Source organism: Salvia splendens, chromosome 11 (genome assembly GCF_004379255.2).
Source record: "Salvia splendens isolate huo1 chromosome 11, SspV2, whole genome shotgun sequence".
Lineage (NCBI taxonomy): Eukaryota > Viridiplantae > Streptophyta > Magnoliopsida > Lamiales > Lamiaceae > Salvia > Salvia splendens.
In genome coordinates this window covers 27,113,765-27,138,800 of record NC_056042.1, presented here as the reverse complement: position 1 = coordinate 27,138,800, position 25,036 = coordinate 27,113,765, and the positions used below count along the sequence as shown (strand labels likewise).

Here is a 25,036-nt window from a genome sequence, read left to right as displayed (position 1 = left end):
TACTTAATAATTATAGTGGACCAAGATGGGTGAAAGAGCCCACACGCGCGCACACGCGCGCGCCGCTGCCGCCGCCCGCCCGCCCGAGCCCGAGCCCATGCTCGTGCACGTGCTCGTGCTCGCGCTCGCGCTCGCGCTCGCGGGCCGCGGGCCTCGGGCCCGGGCCTGATCCCGATCCCGATCCCGATCTCGATCTCGATCTTGGGCTTGGGCTTGGGCTTGGGCTTGGGCTTGGACTTGGACTTGGACTTGGACTTGGACTTGGACTTGGACTTGGATCTTGGCAATTGGTCTTTGGGCTTGGGGCTTGGCCCAAACTATTCTTTTTGGACCACCGCCGAGTCAGCAATCCAAGTGGCTTGACACGTCGTCAAGCGAGGCACAGTCACGGCTGCCACGTGAGAAATCCACACGCCGAGTCAGCAATCCAAGTGGCTTGACACGTCGTCAAGTGAGGCACAGTCACGGCTGCCACGTGAGAAATCCACACGCTCCACATGCGAAAGGCACACGCCTGCCACACGCTCGTAACCGACGTCGGTTACGAATCCCGGGCGCTATCATTCTTCCTCAACAACCCCTTGGGAGTTCGTTAACCCCCTTGGGCTCACTGGTGGATCCACTTCGAGTGGGTCGGTTGGTTCCACTTTGAGTGGTTCCTTCGGGTCCTTTAATGGATCGAGTGCTGGGGCCTTCGGGTCTCACACGGGTGTTGGGGCCTTCGGGTCTCACACGAATGCTGGGGCCTTCGGGTCTCATGCGGGTGCTAGTCCCTTCGGGGCTGGTACGACCATGGCGGGCTCTATGCCTAACGTGAATGGTGGGGGCTCTATGCCCAACCACGTTGTTGGCTCCTTCGGGGGCAACGGAATTGGTTCCTTCCAAGGACCAACTGCGGCACCTTGGGCACCAAGAATGATGCCACCTGCCGAGAAGCCACCAAAGTTTGGAGGATCTGACTTCAAGCGGTGGTATCAAAAGATGTTGTTCTACTTGACAACATTGGGCGTCGCCAACTTCCTCACGGAGAACGAGCCGCCCGCGCCAAGCGACCAAGAGACTAGGCTCGAAGTCATGGCGGACTATGAGGCTTGGAGAAAAGGGGATTATCTATGTAAAAACTTTATTTTAAGTGCATTAGATGATAGCCTCTATAATGTATACTCCAATGTAACCACATCTAAACAAATGTGGGAAAGCCTAGAGAAGAAATATAGCATAGACAATGCTGCAGGGACTGAACAGGTTGTAGCATCCAAGTTTATGGACTACAAGATGGTCGACTCTCGACCCATCATGGAGCAAGTCCAAGAGCTCCAAATGATCATCCACTCCTTAGTGGCTGAAGGGATGACCTTGCCCGATAAGTTCCTAAGGTGCACGATCATTGACAAGCTCCCTCCAAGTTGGAAGGACTTCTAGAGTTATCTCAAGCACAAGCGAAAGCAGATGACCCTTGAAAACTTGATCGTGAAGTTGCGCATTGAGGCCGACGTGCGCAAAAGTGATCAAAAGGCTAAGGGCTTCACCCCAAATGAAGCCAAAGCCAACCTGTTGGAGCGGGGCGGTCCCTCCAACAAACGCCCTCGCCCAAACCGTCCAAACGACAAAGAGAAGGGAAAGCAGCCTTCAAAGAAGTTTGAAGGTGACTGCTACAAATGTGGCAAACCGGGCCACTTTGCCAAAGACTGCCGCAGCAAGAAGAAGAAGCCGGCAGCCCACGTCGTTGAGAAGGAGTTCAAGGACTGGGATGAGAACACCTCATTGCAGTGGTCACTGAAGAGGTTAACCTTGTTGATAACAAGGGAGGCTGGTACATCGACACCGGCGCTACTGCTCATGTTTGCTCCGACAGGAGCAAGTTTGCCTCCTACACGGCTGTTGAAGGAAGGAAAATCAACATGGGGAATCAAGCATCGTCTGAAATCCTCGGCGTTGGCAACGTGATTCTCATGATGACGTCTGGCGTCACAATCACTTTGAAGGATGTGCTGCATGTCCCGGACATCCGCAAGAACCTAGTGTCAGGATCAATACTAGTTAATAAGGGGTTTAAACTTGTATTTGAGTCTGATAGGTTTGTCTTGTATAAGTTTGGAAAATCCCTCGGAAAAGGTTATGTAACCGATGGGCTTTTCAAGCTTAGTGTAGCAACTCGCAGTGTTGCAAAGCCATTGGCTAATAAGAATAAAGCATCTACTTCCTCTTATTTGATTGAGTCTTCAAATTTGTGGCATTGTAGATTGGGACATGTGAATTCAAAAGCTATTAAAAGATTAGTGAATTTAGATTTACTAAAGGCTAATGAATTGGATACCCAAGATAAATGTGAAATTTGTCTTGAAGCAAAAATGACTAAGTTGCCGTTTCACTCGGTTGAACGAAGCACAAAACCCCTTGAATTAATTCACACGGACGTATGTGATTTAAAGATGGTGCAAACAAGAGGTGGTAAAAAGTACTTTATCACTTTCATAGATGATTGCACAAGGTATTGCTACATTTATCTTTTAAGAAGTAAAGATGAAGCAATAGAAGCGTTCAAAAATTATAAGAACGAAGTTGAGAATCAACTTGGTTGTAAAATCAAAATGATTCGAAGCGATAGAGGAGGCGAATATGTAGCCCCGTTTGAGGAGTTATGCAACGCAAGTGGTATAATTCATCAAACAACTGCTCCATATTCACCACAATCTAATGGTGTTGCAGAATGCAAAAATCGAACTCTAAAAGAGATGATGAATGCACTGCTTCTAACTTCAGGATTACCACATAACATGTGGGGGGAAGCTGTTTTGACAGCCAACTATATCTTGAATAAGATCCCTCTCAAAGGAAAAGATGTTACTCCTTATGAGTTGTGGAAGGGAAGGAAGACATCCTACTAGGGCTGGCAAATCGTGCGGATTGGGTCGTTATCGGGTCAACCTGATAATGACCCAACCCAATAAGGCCTAACCTGAACCCGACCTGTTAAGGAAACTGTAAATCCGAACACGAACCCGACCTGCTACCTTCAAATCTGAACACGACTCGCACCCGACACGAACCCGTTATCGACACGATATAATATGGGTTGACACGACACGATAACAACCCGAACCTGATATTACACGATTAAAACCTAATATTACACGATTAAACCTTAATTTTAACCTAATTTACACAATTAAAATTCATTTTATACTATTTAAACCTAATTTATAAGAAATTTAAAAATTAAAGTAATATATATTTTTTTAAATAATAATAAAAATAATATTATTATTTCTTAATGGGTTACCCGTATTCGACTCGCATCCGACCCGAACCCAACCCGAAATTATCGGGTTCTTAATGGGTCAACCCGATAAAGACACGGGTCCAATAAGACTTGACCCCAACCCAATAATTTCGTACGGATTCGTGTCAGATTATCGTGTCGTGTCGAAAATTGCCAGCCATACATCCTACAAATACCTCAAAGTGTGGGGGTGTTTGGCAAAGGTGATGGTTCCTCTGCCCAAAGAAGTTACAATCGGACCTAAGACGGTTGATTGCATCTTCATTGGATATGCACTTAACAGTAGTGCATATCGATTTGTTGTTCACAAGTCTGAAATATCGACTATCACAGTAGGAACAACAATTGAGTCAAGGAATGCTGTATTTCTCGAAAATACATTTCCTTGCAAAGACAAGGAAAAAGTCTCAACCAATTCTGAGACAAGAATTGAAGAAGCCACTAGTTCTAAACAAGTGGAAGAAGAAGCCACTAGTTCTAAATCAGCAGATGCGGAACCTGAATCGCGCAAGCGTGCAAGGCCCGATCCAAAAGATACAGTACTAAGACGTGGTAATAGAGTCAGAACACCAAAAACTTTTGGTCCTGACTACATTGCTTTCATGTTGGATGAAGAACCAACATCGATAAAAGTAGCCTTTGCTGGCTCAGACGGGCTGCATTGGAGAGAAGCTGTTCAAAGCGAAATTGATTCAATTTTGCTAAACCACACATGGGTGTTGGTTGATTTGCCCGAAGGTGCTAAACCTTTAGGATGCAAATGGGTTCTTAAAAGAAAGTTTAAGGCCGATGGAACAGTTGATAAGTATAAAGCCCGACTAGTAGTAAAGGGTTTTAAACAAAAGGAAGGACATGACTTCTTCGATACCTATTCACCTCTAACAAGGATTACATCTATCCGGGTGCTTCTCGCTATTGCTGCATTGCACAATCTTGAGATTCATCAAATGGATGTAAAGACCGCGTTTCTGAATGGTGAATTAGAAGACGAAATCTATATGGAACAACCCGAAGGGTTTGTAGTACCTGGACAAGAGAAAAAGGTATGCAAGCTCGTAAAGTCCCTATATGGATTGAAACAAGCGCCATTGCAATGGCACTTGAAGTTTGATAATGTGATGTTATCAAATGGGTTTAAAATCAACGAGTGCGACAAATGTGTCTACATCAAGAGCACTAATAACGGTCATGTTATAGTGTGTCTCTACGTTGATGATATGTTAATCTTGGGTAGCAACACTCAAGTAATTAACGATACAAAGGCCATGTTAAAGAGAAACTTTGACATGAAAGACATGGGTCTAGCCGATGTAATTCTTGGAATGAAGATTCTAAGAACGAATGATGGAATCATCTTAACACAATCACATTATGTTGAGAAGATATTGAATAAATTCAAAGCCTATGATGGCGCGCCGGTTAAGACTCCAATTGAACTCGACGTTCACTTGAGCAAAAACAAAGGCGAGCCCGTTGCACAAGAAGAGTATGCACGGGTCATCGGGTGCATTATGTACTTGACTAATTGCACTCGACCTGACATTGCTTGTGCCGTGAACAAGTTGAGTCGTTACACGAGCAATCCAAGCAAAGAGCATTGGAGAGCTCTTGTGAGGGTTTTGAGATATTTAAAACATACTCAAAATCTTGGGCTACACTTCTCGAGATACCCCCCGGTACTTGAAGGGTACTGTGATGCCAATTGGATATCCGATAATAGAGACTCACTTTCGACAAGTGGATACGTCTTTACTATTGGGGGTGGTGCTGTATTGTGGAAATCCACAAAACAGACATGTATAGCCCGATCAACAATGGAATCGGAGTTCATTGCCTTGGATAAGGCTGGTGAGGAAGCCGAGTGGCTTAAGAACTTCCTTGAAGACATTCCATGTTGGTCTAAGCCAGTGCCACCAGTGCTGATCCACTGCGATAGCCAAGCAGCTATTGGAAGGGCAAACAATGGCTTCTATAACGGTAAGTCTCGACATATAAGTCGACGACATAACACCGTGAGACATTTGATCACAACAGGGGTGATTACAATTGACTATGTGAAGTCAATAGATAATCTAGCGGATCCGCTAACCAAAGGGTTAAACCGTGATCAAATGAATAAGTTGCTAGAGGGAATGGGTTTGAAATCCACAAACTAAAAGAACTATCACAGTGGTAACCCAACCATGATGACTGGAGATCCCAAGAACTTGGTTCAAAGGGACAACTAAGCTATGAGAGTTCATGAGAAACACTCAACTATATCTATTCCCTAGAGAGCAATAGAGTGTTGGAGAACTTGCTTAGTGGTAAAGGCTAAGTCTATGACTTTTAATGGTTCTTAAGGATCTCAAAGAGATGGAATTCTCAAAGAGACCAAGTATGGCAAGGTACTTGACTAAGAATCACCTATGTAAGTGCGAAGTGTGGTCGCTTCATAAAAAAAAATGCACTTATGAATCCAAAGTGGTGTCCAAGACCGCAATGGACACAAAACATGAGAACGGATGAGGTTGAGGTGTTTAAGCGTTAACACCATTGTCTCGGTGCACGCCGTGGGGGATTAGTTCAAAGCATCGCGCTACTAAGCCGCCTGTGTATCCGATGGTGTCGACTATGGAGGGTTCAAAGTCAACAACTACCTATCCTTATGCTTATATACCTCTCGAGGGTTGAGCTTGTGTCTGCATGCATATGCATTCGGCTATTTCCACTCATGTGGGGGATTGTAGAAATCATGGTATTAAATATGCCCGGTCAATGGATTTTGACCAAATAATAAATGTGACGAGACATTTAATTTTGTGAAATTAAATGACATAGCGTCGATGTACATTTTACGTAGATAAATGTAGTATATTCACTTTCTCAAATCCGATTTCCGGTGAGTGAGAAATAGTGGATTAAAGTTGGGCATAATTAGCTTTTAATTAAAAGCTTGGAGTTGGAGCTTAGGGAATAATTAACTAGTGTTAATTATCCCACATTGGAGGATTAACACATCTTTTAATGTGTATAAATTAAGTGACTTTATGTTACTTAATAATTATAGTGGACCAAGATGGGTGAAAGAGCCCACACGCGCGCGCCGCCGCCGCCGCCCGCCCGCCCGAGCCCGTGCCCGTGCTCGTGCTCGCGGGCCTCGGGCCCTGGCCCGGGCCCGATCCCGATCCCGATCTCGATCTCGATCTTGGACTTGGACTTGGATTTGGATCTTGGCAATTGGTCTTTGGGTGGTCTTTGGGCTTGGGGCTTGGCCCAAACTATTCTTTTTGGACCACCGCCGAGTCAGCAATCCAAGTGGCTTGACACGTCGTCAAGCGAGGCACAGTCACGGCTGCCACGTGAGAAATCCACACGCTCCACATGCGAAAGGCACACGCCTGCCACACGCTCGTAACCGACGTCGGTTACGAAATTCCAAGCATTCTCTGCATCATAAGCTCTCTCCCTCTCTGCATTGTCTTTCTGTCGAAGCTCTGCCTTCTCCTCCATCCAGTTCGCCGGAGCTCTACTGATTGCGGTGCTGCATCAAAAGAGACGTAGTTGTTTTACCTTTGGGGACGAAACGCCAAACCGAAGAGCACTACCGGGGCGTATCTCGTCTTGCGGGAAGAGGCCTCCTCGACTCGGCTAAACATTCACGGTTTATTTGTTTCATTGTAATTCAGTTCAGTTTCGGTTCTTGTATTCCTTCTTTTGGGTTGTATTACGCCCGGCTTTTATCTCTTGTAATCAGTAGAACCAACATATACATTACCGTAAATTCGGTATGCGAAAAAAATCATACCTTTATCTTACCAAAATTTTCGGTATACCGAACTTCGGTATACCTTATTTTCAGTATGGAGAATTTTCATACCGATATCGTACCTCATTTTCGGTATGCCGTACCAAAGTTCGGTATACCATACTTTTGCCGGAGAATTTGAGTGTTTAGAATACTATTTATATTTTATAGTAATTTAAATAATATATGGGTATTAAATACTTGTATATTTTATTCATATTATATTATATTTCACAATAAATTTTATAATTTAAAAATATGTAAAATACTTTATATATTATTATATTCATATTTTACGGTATATACCTTAAATTACGGTATATACCGAATTTCGGTATGCCGCGGTATATAAAAATTCATACCTTTACCTTACCGAAATATTTCAGTAAGGTATCATACCGTACCGAAAATCACGGTATACCAAAAATTCGATATTTTCGCGATATGATAAGGTCGGTATTTCGGCATTTCGGTATTTTTTCTCAGCCCTAGTCATACTCGCATGTTATTAATCCCTCTTAAGATCTTATTACAGAAATGTTTTTAATCTCTATATAACTTCCCAAAATGAAATATACTACATATATCTTCAATGTTTTAAACATGTCATGCACGCAATGGTGACGCTAAGTTACATATGAAATGAGTTTCTTGAAAATTCAATAATTAGTTTAATATTTACATATCAAGCTTTGGAAAAAGAAAGAAAGTGAAAATAGGTGGGAATATAAATCCAAAATGTTTATTTTCACCGGTTTATTGAAAATTTAAAACTCAAATCTCATAAATTTTCAGTGCTATGTAGCTTATGCCTTATAGCACGCACTTGGTAGTGAAATCTTGCAATTTCTAGGCCCAATGACCGATGCAATGTTTTAAAAATCGGATCGGTAAGTGAACCGGTGAAGCTACTGGTTCACGATTCAACCGGTCGGACCGGTTTAATCACTGGTGGAACCGTTTTACTGTTACAAATATGTATAATTCAATTTATAATGTAAAATATAGTGTCCAATATAATAAATAATAAAATATGATCAATAATGTATCACAAAAATTCAATCTTACAAATAATTAGTATATATACAAATATAAAACATTAAAATTTAATGAATACAATAAAATATACAAATTGTTAGTTAGTGTGAATAAAAATTAAATATTTACATATAAAAATAAATCAAATTTATATTAATTAAAAAATATGTATGTGGTGGAATAATCGAATACAAATTATTAGTTAGTTTAAACAAAAGTATACTTTAATATCAATAGTTAGGCTACATAAATTAAATATATGCTATAAAAATATATATATTTAGTAACTAATAAACTATAATTAATAAATGTATTGAAAAAATCGAATCTTACTCCCTCCGTCCCATGTTGTTCGCACTTTTTATTTTAGGCCGTAAATTTGTGATTGATTTTTTAGTGTAATTAAATTAGAACTTTAAGTGTACTGAGACATCACTTAATAAAGAAGCTCTTAACTTAAACTAACATATTAATTGAATGCATTAATTCTAACTTAAACTATAAATAGTGTAAGGAGTTTGTGACGAGCCGAAAAGCAACAGTGCAAGTAACATGGGACCGAGGGAGTATAATATAACGATAGTACTAAGCGTTATAGTAATAATATAGTAACTAGGAAAGTATAGATGAAATTTAGAGGATGATAATTATATGTATCATAATAAATAATTACATAAAAATATAAAATAAATGAATTATTAGTTGGTTTAAATAAAAATATTAATATTCTATGTATAACATTGTTTTAATGTTCTTATTTTTCCATGTGTGGCTTGTGGTGGAGTGGTTAAGCTCTTGTTAATTGGACTGGATGTCATGAGTTCAAGCCCTTTTAAGAATAAGTTTTAAAAATTTTGAACACAAAAAACAAAAACCGGTTTTCGGTCAGACCGGTCCAACCGGCCAGTTCAAACGGTTCTCGGTGACTCAACCTCACATTGGTCTAAATAGGTAAACCGGACCGGACTACCTACCGGTTCGTGGTCGGACCGGTCGAACCGGCTGGTCCGGTCCAGTTTTTAAAACACTGGACCGATGATTGGTGTATGCAAGAGTGGAGATTAATACTCATGTCATAATGTGGGGAGGGCATAAAAGCCTCAATCTCCACCGTTGTAGTGAATGACAACTTGTCCTTGTATGTAGATATTACAGACTTCCACATTATATATGATCAATTGCATTCCTTTCATAAAAGATATAGTCTATTTTAGTCCCTCAGCGTTTCAACAATCCTTATGGCATTTTGGCAAATTTATAGATGAAGCAACTCAACAGCTAGATTTGCCGAATGCTCGGGACTTGAGTGAACTTGAAAATCGAGTACAAAATAGAAAAGTTCCTTTTAATACAAACTAAGACTTGAGATAAATGATTGGGAGGTAGAGTTGCGTTGTGTGATATGAGAAATACTAATGGAGATTGGATTGAAGAGTGCGTATGCGATGTGAGAATGAAGGATTGGGTATTTATAAATAAATTTTGATCAAATCAAACAAAATTTATTTAGGCAAACTATCAAATTTTTTTTTTAAAAAGGTCACGAAAAATTAGTTGTTTTCCTCTAGAAAGTGTCCCATGATTGTCTCTATAGTTAGCCTATAAAATCCGAATAATCAAAAACAACAATCAATGATTAGAATGTTCTATTTTTTCTTGAACCGAAATCGAATCAGAATGACCGAAGGACCTTTTGTATATTAAGTAAGACGGGAAGTGTTTGTTACAATACCAAAACCGAAACCACTGATGACGATTTAAGCAAATCGACTATTCTCATTCCAAAACCAAAACCAAAACCAAAACCAAAATCACCGGTAACATTCTAAGCCGATTCGACTATTCCTAATAAATCTATATGTTATTACTGCAATTAAATTGCAAAGCCAAAAATAATGGTACCGTTGGCGTACACCCAATTAAAAAAAACTAAACAACTCAAATTCACAATAATTAAATAGTCACGTTTAAATTAATGGCGAAAGGTGATTGTTATCGAAACGCATAAATAAAATACTGTACTTGACAAAAAAGGCGTGTGAAAGCGATGCGTAGGCGATGAAGCAATCTCCAATTTGCAGAAACCACACGGTTTGGGACTTGACCATTTTTCAATTCCTTGTGCTTCAGTTGCTGGAATTGTTTTTTATGGTTTCTTCCCCTTTTAGATCTACATATATAAATATGTATATGTATGTATACACAGCATCTCACACACACACAAAATCAAATGGTTGTATTCGTAGAAAAGCTAGGGCGTTCGCTCAATTTCCCATCATCCAAGCCGAAGCCACTGGATCGCCCCCTCAAATCGGCTGCCCTAGCCGATTTCCGATCTAGAATCGCGGAATTCATCGCCGGAATTGGATCGGAGCTGCTCTCACTGAAAGGCTTCACCAAATGCTTCGATCTGATCCACACCAGCAACTGCGCTTTTGCGGAGCTGGCCGTCCAGATCGACTACCCGATGCGGCGGTGGGGCCCCTGCCTCACCGCAGAGTATCTCAGCTGCACTTCCGACCTGCTCAGCCTCTCCAACGCCGTCACCTCCTCCGTCTCCCATCTCTCCCACGCCAAGATACGCCTCCTCCACGCCCTCACCACTTCGCCGGCGGAAGCTCGCCTCGCCGCGCCGCCGCAGCAGAAGATCAAGTTCGAGAAGGCGATCACGCTGGGAGAGAGGGCGACTTCGCGGCAGGAGCAAGTGCTCCTCGAAGCCCTAATTTTGTGCAGGAATTAGGATTGTTGGCGCTGGGTTTGGTTGTTGCCGGATTGTGCGGGAATGCGGAAACCTACATGGAGATGAGGAGGAAGGCGGGAGGAATTGAAATTGATGATCCGTTGTTGAAAGAGGTGGATTCGAGATTCTGTAAATCGGTGGTGGGGGTTGTGATTATGGAGGAGGTGAGAGAGGTGAAGATGGGTGAGGGTGTGGAGGAGGTGAAGAGGAGATTGAAGGTGATGGAGGATTCACTGCAACGGATAAACACCCAAACGGATCATCTCTTCTCTCAACTTTTGAGTGCAAGGAATAAGGTGATCGCAAACATTAGGTTTCCAGACTAGAATCATCCCCAATTTAACTTCTTATATTTGTAATAATAAGCTACACAAAATATCACACTTTGTAACTTGTAAATGATGTAATAAGACATGTTAACTTTTTTTTTTTCCAAAAAATAAATGCACATTACTTGTATCATTGTGTAGTAGTAGTATGTAAATTGTAGTATTAGTAATTATAAAAACACGAAAACTTTTGTAGGTCCACGGTCCATACAATGCTGTATAAATAGTCTTTAAACATGGCAACTTTCATTTTTACAATCTATAATTAAATTAATTGGTACCATTAGTCTCAAGAACATTGGTATGGAACTACTTTTACAATTTGTAAGACATTTTGTTTTCATTCTATAATCTCAAGATATTTAAGTAACTATTATTAAGATAATAGATGTACAAAACTACACTAATATGTATTCATGAAACTTAAAGAGTGAGAGAAGGCTAGAACCCATATCGAAATAAAATCATTCTCCATAACATAAACTTCTAATAATTTTTTACTAATTTTGTATTAAAACTAAAACATACTATTTGTAATTAATTTTTTTTATTAATTATATAAATGTGTAATTCATGTAAGGAAGAGTGCCACTAAAATTGAATTTGAGGTCTCTAAATTTTTTGAAGTCTTATTAATTATGAGAATAAAACAGAAAAATGAAGAAGAAAGAAAAAGACAAAAACTAAATCGACGAAAATCAAAATCTTAAAAAAGAAATTTTGGATACCTCAATGTCAATTGACTTAATTTGAGGTTGAATCAATTAAGTATAATTAAAATTTAACTAGAACGGATTTCAAACACATTGCAGAGATGCGACTATAATCAGAGCCTCTTACACTTGTGTACATATAATAAGAAAATAGCTACTTTACAAGAAAAATATGCACACATTATATACCATATTTAAAGCCTAATGCTCACTAGCATTATATGTGCCACTGCTGATACCAAAATTGTTACGTGGAAGAAATTGGTACTGGACTCGTTCCGGCAGCACAACATCCTCCTCCTCCTCTGTAGCAGGGTCGGGTCGTAAACAGAAATCGGCACTGGATTATAAACTATTGTTGGAACAAAGTTCTTGTTAAGCTGTTCTGGCTGCACAACATCCTCCTCCGTTGCAGGGCAGTGAACAGAAATTGGTGCTGGATTATAAATTCTGGTTGGAACAAACTTCTTAAGCTCTTCAACCTGTGCAACTGAAATAAACGGTTTGTTTTAAGATATAATTCATGAGCAAAAGCCAAGCATACAAAGTGGCTATTTATTCATCTTAGTGTAGGAGATGGATTTGCCTGTCTCTGCAATATCTGGCTTTTCTCCAGCTGCTGCTGTTTCTGCATTCTTGATTTTTCTAATTCATCCCTCAACAGTTGCAGCTGCAAAATAGAACATTCTTTTACAAGGACAAGTACTTTTAAAACTTTTTGATCAAGTATAAAAGCTTTCATCAGCATAAGAATGTGACATAATGTCAAACCTTTGTATCCTTTATAAACATCATCCCTTTGTTTAATTTCTCTTTAAGCTCAGATAATTCATGTGAGCTCATCTGTGCCAAGTCCTTGCCAAGAAATTTCCTGGACACCACAACCAATATAAAAATAAAACAGAGATTCTCTCAAAATATATGCAAATACTTAGATTTCTAAAGTGAGTTGTATATCTACCTTGGTTTGAGTTTATCAGCCTTCTGTTTGGAAACACTGGCATCCTTCAGTGCTGTCTTCCTCAGGTGTCTGTTTTTGGTTCAAGACGAGTTAAAACAGAAAACTGAACTCTTATAGTAATATTTAACAATGATAACCGATCAAGACAGTTTTTATAAAATGAAATAGTGAAATATCTGGTGATAGGCGATCAACAGAGGTCGTCTTCTTTTGAGAGATAATTATGTTCTAAGATTACTAGTACTCCAAACTCCATTACTAGAAGGAACAGACAACGTATCAGTCTTAATGTTCTAATATCATCACGCTACAGAGCTTCAATACATACATATACAACTACTCTAGAATTTTGTTCGTATCAAAATTCATCCGAGGATACTGTGTTTTCTCTTTCATCCAAGCATTGTAAATGGAGAGGCAGAGGAGAAAGCACCAGAGCAGTGAAAGAAATTAGATTTTCTACAAGAAGCATACCTCTAGATTTGAATGTGATGCATTAGGATTGCCGAGTTCCAAACACGTTTTGTATCTTGTTATAATTTTCTGCATACTGCAACAACAAACAAAGTTTAGCTCAACTTCCCAAGGATGAAACACGGTGTTTGAATAACTAGATGCTTCATAAAACAATCAACTAAACGAACCATATCGATCAATTAATAAATTAGTAAAAAGCACAAAAAAATTGGGGATATATTTAATTGCTACTCTAACTGATTATGAGATTAGACGATTTTCTGGTGCAAGAGACTCGATCTAATGATACAGAGATCAGAAATCACTGATCAATTCCAGAAGCAGCAATGAAAGCAAACAAAAAATAACTAATCAAACCCTAGAAAATTCAATTAGAGCGCAATAACGGAAATAGCATGCGAAGGAATGACTGAAGAAGGGGTAAAATTAAGCGGGAAATTCGAATTTCAAGCCGAGAAATCAAAATTCATTAGCAACTAAGCCGAAGTAAGTATAGAGATGGAATTGTACCTGGAAGTAGCAAATTCGTAGAATTTGCCATCGGAGGAAATAATGATAATGGCGACTTGAGCATCGCAGAGAACGGCAAGTTCATGCGCCTTCTTGAACAAGCACGCACGCCTTTTGGAGAAGGCAGCTTCTTGCTGGCGACGGTCAATCTTGGCTCGATCCATTCCAAACACAAATCAGAAGCACAATTAAGCAACTTCTCTCACCTCAGATTTAGAGAGACGGAAATTGATTACAAGAGAGAGAGAGAGGGAGGGTTCCGAATTTATAGATGTTGGGTTTGCAGTTTGCACTTTGCATGCATTCCAAGTTGGAATTTCCAATTAACTAACTCTTTAATTTAACCTTTTTTTTCCTTTAATTATTATTTTAGATGTGCTTTTGTTTTAATTTATTTTTGTTTTGTTTCCATAAATTAGTTAACTAGATTTGCATGACGCAATAAATTTTATGCATGACGCAATAAATTTTATGCATCTTTCCTTCTTTGTTTTTTTCAAGTTCAAATTAACCAACCTGGAAAATGATTATGGATCTGCAATTGGATGGGGATGGGTAATTCTTGGTTCCCACACACGGCGCCGGAAAATCCTCGCCAGCTTCTATGGTTTTTCCGCCGATTACCCGCCGTCCTCGATGGAGTTGTGGCTTATGCTGTGGAAGAAGAAGGATTGAAATGAGATGAGGGTAGCATTGGAAATGTCAATCTTTTTCTAGACACATTCTTCAAGGCTAGAATATAATCGGCCACTTTGCCTCCGAAAAGTTATTTGCCATATTTTAGTATAGATTCATAGGCTTGACCGTGCCTTACTTATTTATATGGGCCGACTAACAAATTTCCATTTGGTATCAAACACCAGAATTTGACCAAAACAGTACCCTTTCTAGAGTATTGGGTGCTATCAAACACACCCTTAGAATGGTTCGATGTCGGAAACAACCAAAAACAGAAGACATTTGAGGAGAGTTGATGAAGCATACAATTGGTGCCGGCTCGAAGGGCTCGTGCACTCACTTACAAAAAATTCCAGGCTCATTTCGACCTAGTGATACCAAAAATCTAGAAATTTTGTGTCATCTACAACAACAAGAAAAATAAGTGGGCTTTGTGGCTCAAGCGAGACAATTTTTTTTGAAAATCACCTTAAAATTCTATCACGTCAACAACAATAAATCTTTCAAGTACTATCTTAACTTTAGATAAGTCTCGCCACATCGTCAATTGGATGGGTGACATAGACTCGCTCCACTTCGAGCCCAAAGCACAATTGATCGCGATGGACCAATGAATAAGATTTAACTGTGTAACTTTTTTTAAAAAAATAAATTGGGTTTTAAGATCCACCGAAGTGAAAAGCCTTAACCGGATGTGCTGGTAACAGGTAAAGCCCGAAGGCTGTTCCCGTCCCCGACAGGGGAGATGCCAACCATCTCTCCTTTCCACGAATACGATTTAACTGTGTAACTTTAAATTAAATGAGTTTCATGTTTTATTTAAAACATAAAAAATAATTTAACTAAAATAGAAACTGCATAAATTACAATAAGAGATGAATAAAAAATATAAGTGGAATTCATGAAAAAGGAGTATTGTCTTTAAGTAATAAATATGATAAAAAAAAATGTTGTGAGAATACTATGTAAAAAGTAAATATTTAAGATAATGAATCGTTTAGAGGATATGACCGTGGATGTTTATGTCCTAATAACATTATTCTTAGGGTCCGTTTGATATACAGAACTAGAATTGAATTGGAATTATAATTCTATGAAATTGAATTAGAAGGAATTGAATTAGAATTTAATTCCAAATCCTTTGTTTAGCAAAATGAAGTAATTGATATGTAATTGAATTTGAAAAATTGCGTGCACACACACTACACACGCTGCACAATCATTAAATACGCACACTCACTAGAAACACACTACGCACGCCGCGCACACAGCCACTAAAAACACACTATGCACACATACACGCACACACATGCATAACTCACTATATACACACACTACACCACTTGCATTACACAAACATGATATGTGTGTATGAGTGTGCGCGTGTGTGCGCGCGCGCGTGTGTGCGTGTGTTTGTGTGTAAGAATGTGTGTGTGAATGTGTGCAGTGTGTGTGTAAGAATGTGTGCATTGTGTGTGTGTGTGTGAATGTGTGTAGTGTGTGTAAGAATGTGTGCACTATGTGTGAATATGTGCCGTGTGTGTATAATGTAATTAATATTTGGAATTCCACTATTTTTTATATAGAATTCAAATTGTGGAATTGGAGGATTTGGAATTATAATTCAATTCCATATTCAAGAATTTTTATGATACCAAACACTGGATTTGGAATTGAAAGCTCGAATTTCAATTCCACATCTCCAATTCCGTGTACAATTAATATGCATGAGTAAATTGGCATAAACATGGATTGCTAGAATGTAGTTATAGAAAATATGGACAATTGGACTTTTAATAAAGTCCACTTCTCGTATTTTATTATAAAATTACTACTGTATGAAAATGAGAGTCATATTCCATTAATTTTTTAACTCATTTTCTTATATATTTTTTAAAATTTGTGTTGAATTAAATATGGACATTTTATATAGGATGGATGCATTGGAAGGGAGTATATATAAGTATAGATTGATCAAGTCAATACACAACCATATTTCTTGACCAGCTCTTTCTCAGTATTATATTGTATAAATGAGTGGTTTTTTTAAATTTTCAGTAATTACTGAGAGCATCTCCAAGGGAGAGGGTAAATGGAGAGGTAAAGAGAAATAACTAGTACTATATTTATCTCTTCATAAAATTTCATGCTCCAATAGAAAGAGTATTTGAGGGGTATTATATCTTCTTTCATTTTGAGAAGGTATCTTTATCTCTTCTTGATAGAACAGGTAAAAAGTTAGTTATTTTATTTGTTTTTTTAATTTACCTTTTTTCCTTGGAGTTCATTACTTTTTAAGAATGTATAATAACCTTTTTAAGAATGTAAATGAGAAATATACCTTCTCAATATACATTTCTCCTCGAAGATGCTTATAGACTATAGTATATGATTATTTGAAAAGTTACAGCTTTCAAGGTCAAAAGTTGTGTTTAGCTATGCTATAATTGTGGTAAAGTAAAGTGAAAGCTTAAAAGGGATATCACATTTGTTTGACCTCATAGAAACGAATCTAATTTTGTTGCATACAGCTCTATCTACTACAGCCAAATCGTTGTTTTCAAATTTTGGCTTTAGTATCTTATTCTGCATTTAGGAATATATTTCGAATTTTCATGCTTCCATTCAGTGACCTAATTATCTGTATAATCCCCCATAGTGTTTTGTGCAATGACTTTTCTTTCTTTTCTTTTCTTTTCTTTTGTGTTTGAATTGTTAAATTCAACAGGATCCAAGTTACTGCCACCTTTTAAAAAAAAGTTAGTACTATAAAAATAAAAGAATATCCATGTTATTCCGATTCAGGAAATGGTACACAACTACGAGTTGCCAAATAAGACAGTAAGTTGACCTACTTTGTTGTGTCACATGTTTTAAATTTGATCTGTGCGATTGATTCCACAACCATTTTCAAAAATAGAGTGAGCTGAATTCATTACACAAAATCCCAAAATAATGCAAATACAGAATTTGCACTCTGATTTCTCTTGTGAGGTCAGTTATTTATTAGTCTCTCTCTGTGTCTCACATATTTGTCCGCTGTTCAAAATTCATAAGACCATCCGTAATGGCGGACTTCACGCGGAATTCCCACGGACGTGGCGGAATTCAGTGGCGGACGTCCGCCATTAGGTCACACACGCGCGGATACGGAATTCGGAAGAGGATGTCGCAGGTCCGCGGCCTTCCGCGGAATTCCGTCCTGACGTCCGTCATTGCGTGGACTGTCACAGAATTCCGCACGGAATTCCGGCCTTTGCATTAATTTTTTTTATTTTCTATAAATACATCCCGTTGAACTTCATTTCATCCCGACGGCGAGGAATCCGAGGAGTGAGGAGCCGATTTTTTTTTAATGAAGTATGTTTTTTAAATTAATTATGTATTTTTTTTTAATTCCGTAAATTCTTTACTTCCAAAAATTGGTTAATTTGTGAATTTGTGATTTTTTTATGTGGGAATTCCGTCGAGAATTCCGCAGGGGAATCTCGCCACTGTGCAAAGGGAAGTCCTTATGACGTGGCAGAGCAGTGGGAAGTCCTTATGACGTGGCAGTGGGAATTCCGCGGGGAATTCCGCCTAGACATCCACACCATTGTGGATGCCCTAAAATTCATGTGAGTATTTGGTGAGATATATGACTCAAGTCAATCATATGATATGATATTTGTTAGAACACTTTCTAAAAAAACCCCTTACTAGTAACATAGAAGTTGGAGTTATATATTCATTTACTTGAATCGAAACTAATCAAATGCAAACTCTAAATTATAATCTGGATAATTAGAAATTATCAAAAGATAACAAAATAACAAGTGTAGACATGAAAATCTTAAAATTTTATAATGTTTTACATTCTGTTGAAACTATATTAAAGTTTATAGTACAATATATAGAGTTTGTATGTTATCACCATCCTTCACTTGCATATGTCATAATTATATGATATTTTTGTATGTTTTGAACTCTAACAATAATATTTGCATATCATTATGCTTAGATTGAATCCTCTGTTAATTGGTAGTAAGAAGCTAGAATCACCATGTAGTACTAGCTAGTATTAAGTATCCCGACTTAAAAAACTGAAAGAATTGTACCCAAAATTAGAGGGTTATTGAATTGGAACAAATTTCGTGGTTTACGTTAAACAATGAACTAAACACTTTGGAGCTGCTTAATCACAATGTTTAACAAATATCCCAAATTAAAATCTAAGATTTGGGAGCCTTGTAGTTTTAGCCCTAATTTGAGATTTAGGGCTAGCCATCAATTCCATCAAATTGCTTCGAACCCCCAACTCCAGCTGCTGATTCTTCAATGGCGTTCCAACGATTCCCACATCCTCCCCCATGATGCAAGGATTCGATAATCCATTCCAAGAATTGAGCTTGCTCAGCTCACCCAAACACCTCGCCACCTCCTTCATCGACGGCCTCCTCTCCCTGCACGGCCTCACGCATTTCGCCGCCACCACCGCCACCATCTTCCTCACCCTCGCATCCCTGGGCGCCGGAACCCTAGGATCGTACACGCTCATGAATTTCCCCTTCCTAATCAGCGGAATCGCCCAATCCACCACCGACGGCGGCGAATTCGCCATATCCAGAGCCTTCCTCCCGCTGATTATCTCCAGCAGCAGGATTCCGAAGCTGAATACGTCGGTCTTCGTGCTTAGATTCTCCGGCGTGACGTAGCAGGGGTCCAGATAGCCCATGGTCCCCGCGGGGGGAGTCGATCGGAGGCGGAAATCGTCGACGCAGCGCAAGGCGAGGCCGAAATCGCCTAGCCTAGCGTTGAGATTCCGATCGATTAAGACGTTGGCGGATTTGATGTCGCGGTGGATGACGGGAGGGGAGGAGGAGTGGAGGGTTTCGACGGCTCGGGCGGTCTGGAGAGCCAATCGGAGGCGGCGGGGCCAGGTAGGGGGGCGGGGGTTGGTGTGGAGGACGTCGAAGAGAGTGCCGTTGCTCATGAATTCGACGACGAGGAGGCGGCGGCCGTGGGAATTGGTGGAGAAGCCGAGGAGGTTGACGAGGGAGGGGCTGTGGAGGGAGGAGAGGATGTCGATCTCATTGTCGAGGTCGTTGGAGGAGGGCTTCTTGACGGCGACGAGGCGGCCGGAGCGGAGGACGGCCTTGTAGACGAGGCCGTGGCTGCCGCGGCCGAGGAGCTTGGAGTCGGAGAAGTTGGCGGTGGCTAATTGGAGGTCTTTGTAGGTGAATTCTTGGATTTGGAAGGGGTCGGAGGTGGAGGTGGAGATGGAGGAGTCGGTTTTGCAGGAGAGGTACCCCATTCGGCATTCACATTGATGGAATGGAGGTAAAGCTAATTAGCTCTCTGTTCTTGTTTCTGTTTCTGTTTCTGTTTCTGTTGCATGTGATGAATCAATATGGTATATGGATATAGTAGTAGTAGCTTCTTTTTTTAGAGAGAGAGAGAGAGAGATGAAAATGGAATCCAAGGAGTATTTGGAATGGCATCCAAGCTCAAGATTTGGTTATTATTGCTCTTGACATCTTCCAGTTAATGCAATTCTTTGTCCTTCCACCCCATCCTATTTATCCATTTTTTCTATTCTATTCAAAATGTGATATATTTTGAATATTTAAAATGAAATAGAACAAATATTATTCTCATCATCCTTATTTTAGCAAATTTCTTTTTCTTTATATGGTGGGACCAATTTTTACTAATACACTTTTCGTCATGATCAATTGAGATTTTTTAGGTTAATTGAGATGCATTATCAGCCACTCATTTTTATTAAATGAGTGGTCAAGAATTTGCCACATAGAAAATATTTTTAGATTAATTAATTATGAAATGGCAGAATGGTAATTTCATGGTACATTTTATTCAATATTTTTTTAAAATTTTTTTTCTGTCAACTACATATACAATTCATGTCAACTACACGCATATAATGTCAATTACATATACAATTCAGGTCAACTACACACATATAATGTCAACTACACACATATAATGTCAACTATGTGAACAATCCATGTCAACTACATATACAATTCATGTCAACTACACACATGCTATTGACATTTGATGTAGCCTGCTATTAATGATAATACCCCCGAGTTGACATAATCTACTTGCAGTTGACATTTTGAAAATGTTGTGGATGAGTGGCTGAAAATGCATCTCAATTCTCAATTAAGCTAAAAAATCTCAACCTAACAGGACCATTTCCTTCTATCTATTGTGTCTTTTATCTTACCAACTTTGCATTAAAACCGTGCCATGTCAAAAGTTTCTATTTTGGGTGGACAGAGGGAGTAATGTATACTCCACTCCGTGTTATTGAAGATGACTCACTTTACTTTTTGATTTGTTCCAATCAAGATGACATATTACTAAAAATAGAAACATTTTTATCTCTACTTTATTCTTTTTCTCCTATTCTATTCAACTCAAAACAGAAAATTAATTTGCATAAAATTTCGTGTCGCTCAAGAAATGGGTAATCTTGTTTTAGAGGGTGGATATATATACCATACCATAAGGTAAGATCACTATATACATTCCTATTGTTCAATACCGGAGTGACTCAAGTTGGTAGCATAATGTATATGCTTTGTAGGCAAAAGGATGAGAGAGAGGCGCAGTGTTATAGTAGTAGCTGAACAGAGATAGGCATTGTTTTTTCTATTGACTGAACCACGTATACTCCTGAACTTTGGTCTTTGAAAATTATTTTATGGAAAGTCCATATACTTTTGCATTTTCCCAATTTTTTGGGATTAAAATGCACTCATGGAGGGTATTTTGATATTTTTTTTATTTTAAATATAATCAATGTAAACTTTTATGCTTTTCACTTAATATAATATACTCCCTCCGTCCCGGACTACTTGCACTTATTTCCTTTCTGGGTGTCCCAAGTTATTTGCACTCTTTCCATTTTTAGTAAAAATTATCACCTACAGCCGCAATTGTTGACTTTACTATACACTCATTCCTTAATCTCCGTGCCGAAAAGGAAATGTGCGAGTAGTTCGGGACGGAGGGAGTATAACCCAATATCTTTTAATAATGGGATATTGGCCAAACTTTTTTTATAAATAATCTTGTGTGAGGCATATGCCGTCACTTCCAATGAATGTAACTATTTACTGTTTTTAGTACTACCTGATTTGCATTTTATTAGGAATGTGAAAATAAACTAAAATGTGAATCATAGTTTAGAGGGCTTTAATATTTTTGAAATGCTAAAGTAATGTGCAATGCTTAGAGATCATTTATATAATTGATTCTTTTCTATTTATCATAGATTTTCGTCGAATTTTTTCACACAAGAATTCAATTATTAGATTTCATCGTGGGCATAAAAACTAATGTCTGGCCATCTTTATAGTTTATACACGTGGTAAAAAAAAGTTAGTATGTTGACTAACTTTATTGGGTAGATTAGAATATAGAGCTAGAAATGGAATGACTTGAAAGTTGGGAACGATTGCCGCCTTCGTAAGGAAGTTCACTTTTTCATTGAAAGAGGTACATCAAATTATTTATTGTAGGGAGTATTTCATTTGGAAAAAAAGAAATTAATTTTCATATTTAAGATTGATTTTCAGAAAGTTTATGATGCAATTCGATGAGATTTCTCAATGGAGATTGATTCTCAGTGGTAAATGGTTTCGACCAAATTGATTATGCAATGCGTAAGCATAATTGGTTGATTGATTAAAACCATGTCTGTCGCACACTTTAATTGCTGCTTAATTATTACTTATTGCTTAAAAGTTAAAACCATGTCGTATTAGTGCTTAATTTAAAAGCAAATAATGTACTAAAAACATTTTACACAATCGGATTATTAGACCATCCACAATAGGCGCCCAGCGACCGCCCAGCCGAGCGCCGGCGCTGGGCGGTTCGCTGGGCGGTCTATTGCAGCCGCCCAGCGGCTGAGTGGAGAGAGAAACCGCGCAGCGCTGGGCGGTCGGCTGGGAGGTCCGTTCGGCGCTATTGCAGCGCCCGGATCGCCCAGCGCACCGCCTAGCGCGAAAAAATATTTTTTTTTTCGAAACACTATATATACGCGCTTTGTTCGTCATTTTCATTCGCACGACTTGTTTTAACGAGTACTCTCTCTATCTTAATTTCTGTTCAAGATCAACAACGCAAAATGAGTAATGCTGGTGGTAGTAGTGGTGGTAGCGGAGGGGATGCTGAGGAGTACGAACGTCGAATGGCCGAGGCGTTGGACGCCTATACGACCAACGCGATAAACCAATGGATGGAAAGGGCCTTGCAGCCGGCGATACCTCGACCTCCCCCAGTGGTCCACCGCCGCAGTGTTATTGCTCAGGATCACGTAGCTGCACATCAGCGCCTATACGAAGACTACTTCGCACAGGAGTCTCGGTTCAACGCCAACCTTTTCAGGCGTCGTTTTAGGATGACCAGGAACCTGTTTATGCGTATTGTCAACGCTTTGGAGTCTCGATATCTGTATTTCCGCTTCAGACACGATGCGTCTGGCAGACCCGGCCACACACCTATTCAAAAGTGCACTGCGGCAATTGGCCTACGGAGGCGCGGCAGACATGTGGGACGAGTATCTCCACATCGGTGAGACGACTGCCTTGCAATGTCTGAAGAATTTCTGTCTGGGAGTGATAGAAGTATTCGGTGATCAGTATCTGCGAAAGCCTACCCCCGAAGACTGCCAAGATCTGTTGCGGATGCACGGGAGTCAGCATGGGTTCCCGGGTATGTTAGGCAGCATAGATTGTATGCATTGGGACTGGAAGAACTGTCCCGCAGCCTGGAAGGGGTTCTACACGTCCGGCTACAAGGGAAAGAATCCCACGATGATCCTGGAGGCCGTAGCTGATTACCGGCTTTGGATTTGGCACGCGTATTTTGGGATAGCTGGTTCGAACAACGACCTCAACGTCCTCAACTCGTCGCCACTTTTCAACGAGCAGTGTCAGGGCGTCGGTCCGGCCATCAGTTTTGTCGCCAACGGCAACCAACATGATATGGGCTACTACTTGGCGGATGGGATATACCCTAGGTGGCACATCTTTGTGAAGACGATCCGATGCCCAGGAGATGCGAAGAAGGCCTACTTTGCGGCACGGCAGGAGTCGGCGCGCAAGGACGTGGAGCGCGCATTTGGTGTGCTCTAGTCTCGATGGGCGGCAATTAAGGGTCCAACGCGTTTGTGGGATGTCCAATGCATTGTTGATATCATGTACGCATGTATTATCATGCACAACATGATTGTCGAAGATGAAGGTGGCGAACTGACCAATTGGGTCAACGACGATAATGAAGCCGGTCCAAGCCATGGCGTGGCCGCCCCCAACGTACGGAGTGGGGTACCTCACGATGAAGCCGGCCTCTTACAAGCACACGCCGACATGCGCCAAACGGCGGCTCATATTCGACTCCAAAAGGATTTAATTGAAGAGTTATGAGCACGGAGGATTGACCGCCATTAGTTTTTTTTAATTATGTAATTTTTTTTAATTAATGTACTTTTTATATTTTATTAATATTAGTGAATTTTCTCGTTTTTTTGTCGTAAATTTAATTCCGTATATTGTGTGATTTTTAATTGTTTCATTTTGTATATATTTGTTAATAATGATGTGGATAGTATGTGGCTGGGCTATGGCTGGGCTATTGCTGGGCTATTTGCTTGTTTTGATGATGTGGCAGGAGAATTTTTAGTGCTGATGATGTGGCAGTGGCTAGGCTATGGCTGGGCTATTGCTGAGCTATTCCTATGGTGGATGGCCTTATGGTATGAGCACAGAATTATTGTACTCCATTTGATTGGTATGGAAGACTTTTGGAGTGCCCTACCTGTATGAGATAAGACTTGCCTTCATACCCTGCAAACGTGGGCCCTATAATTTAACGTACAAACAAATCAATGATTAATGGATATATACTCCATGTGTAAATTTCAAAACATACATATACGTGTAATACTAGAAGTTTAGAGAGACATATCTATAATGTAATGTCAGCTAGGTATGTCGGCTTACAAATAAAATTGTCGTATTCAAAGCTTAATAAAATACGTTCACGTACAAATAAAATTTCCTTATATATTTATGGTGCAAATCAAATAATTTAGACCATCAAATTCATTGTTAAAAAAAACTAAAATTAAATTACTAGATGCACTCATTGACGAAAGTAAACCCAATGCCAAATTTTCAAATTTAGGCTACTTTTCAATCACTTTTTCCCATATTTCTCGCAGTTTAATGGGCGAAAGATAGTGGGTAAAATGCAAACCCTTGTTCCTCTATTAAATTAGGTTATATTTATATAGTAGTACTATACTAATTTGTTTATTCTTTTCTGCCAAGAAGTACATTCTCCCAAGAACCTTGTCAACAAATAAAAATAAAAATTTAATCATACTTCGTGTCTCCAATTTTATTTTATGTTTTCCAAAAAATGCCGCCTGTACAATCAATGTGAAAAATGGAGGAAACTAATTTTATAATTTGATCGCACTGTTACCAAGAAGTTGGGTA

The 25,036-nt window shown here is 39.5% G+C and overlaps 1 protein-coding gene, 1 long non-coding RNA gene and 1 other non-coding gene across 3 annotated transcripts; all 3 read right to left on the bottom strand.

Annotated features, from left to right (window-relative positions):
* Positions 1 to 12,386: 12,386 nt before the first annotated feature.
* Positions 12,387 to 14,052, bottom strand: LOC121755720. The gene is made up of 5 exons (XR_006040856.1): positions 13,839 to 14,052; positions 13,326 to 13,401; positions 12,852 to 12,920; positions 12,662 to 12,761; positions 12,387 to 12,560 (listed from the first exon to the last, which is right to left on the bottom strand). It is a non-coding gene; the product is annotated as an uncharacterized LOC121755720 (long non-coding RNA).
* A 1,109-nt stretch (positions 14,053 to 15,161) lies between these two features.
* On the bottom strand, positions 15,162 to 15,291 carry LOC121756658. The gene has a single exon (XR_006041036.1). It is a non-coding gene; the product is annotated as a U6atac minor spliceosomal RNA (small nuclear RNA).
* Positions 15,292 to 18,599: 3,308 nt separating this feature from the next.
* Positions 18,600 to 20,084, bottom strand: LOC121755686 (serine/threonine-protein kinase-like protein At3g51990). Its single transcript, XM_042151036.1, has one exon. The coding sequence runs from the start codon at positions 19,807 to 19,809 to the stop codon at positions 18,721 to 18,723; it is 1,089 nt and encodes a 362-aa protein (XP_042006970.1). The 5' UTR covers positions 19,810 to 20,084; the 3' UTR covers positions 18,600 to 18,720.
* Between the last annotated feature and the right edge of the window lie 4,952 nt (positions 20,085 to 25,036).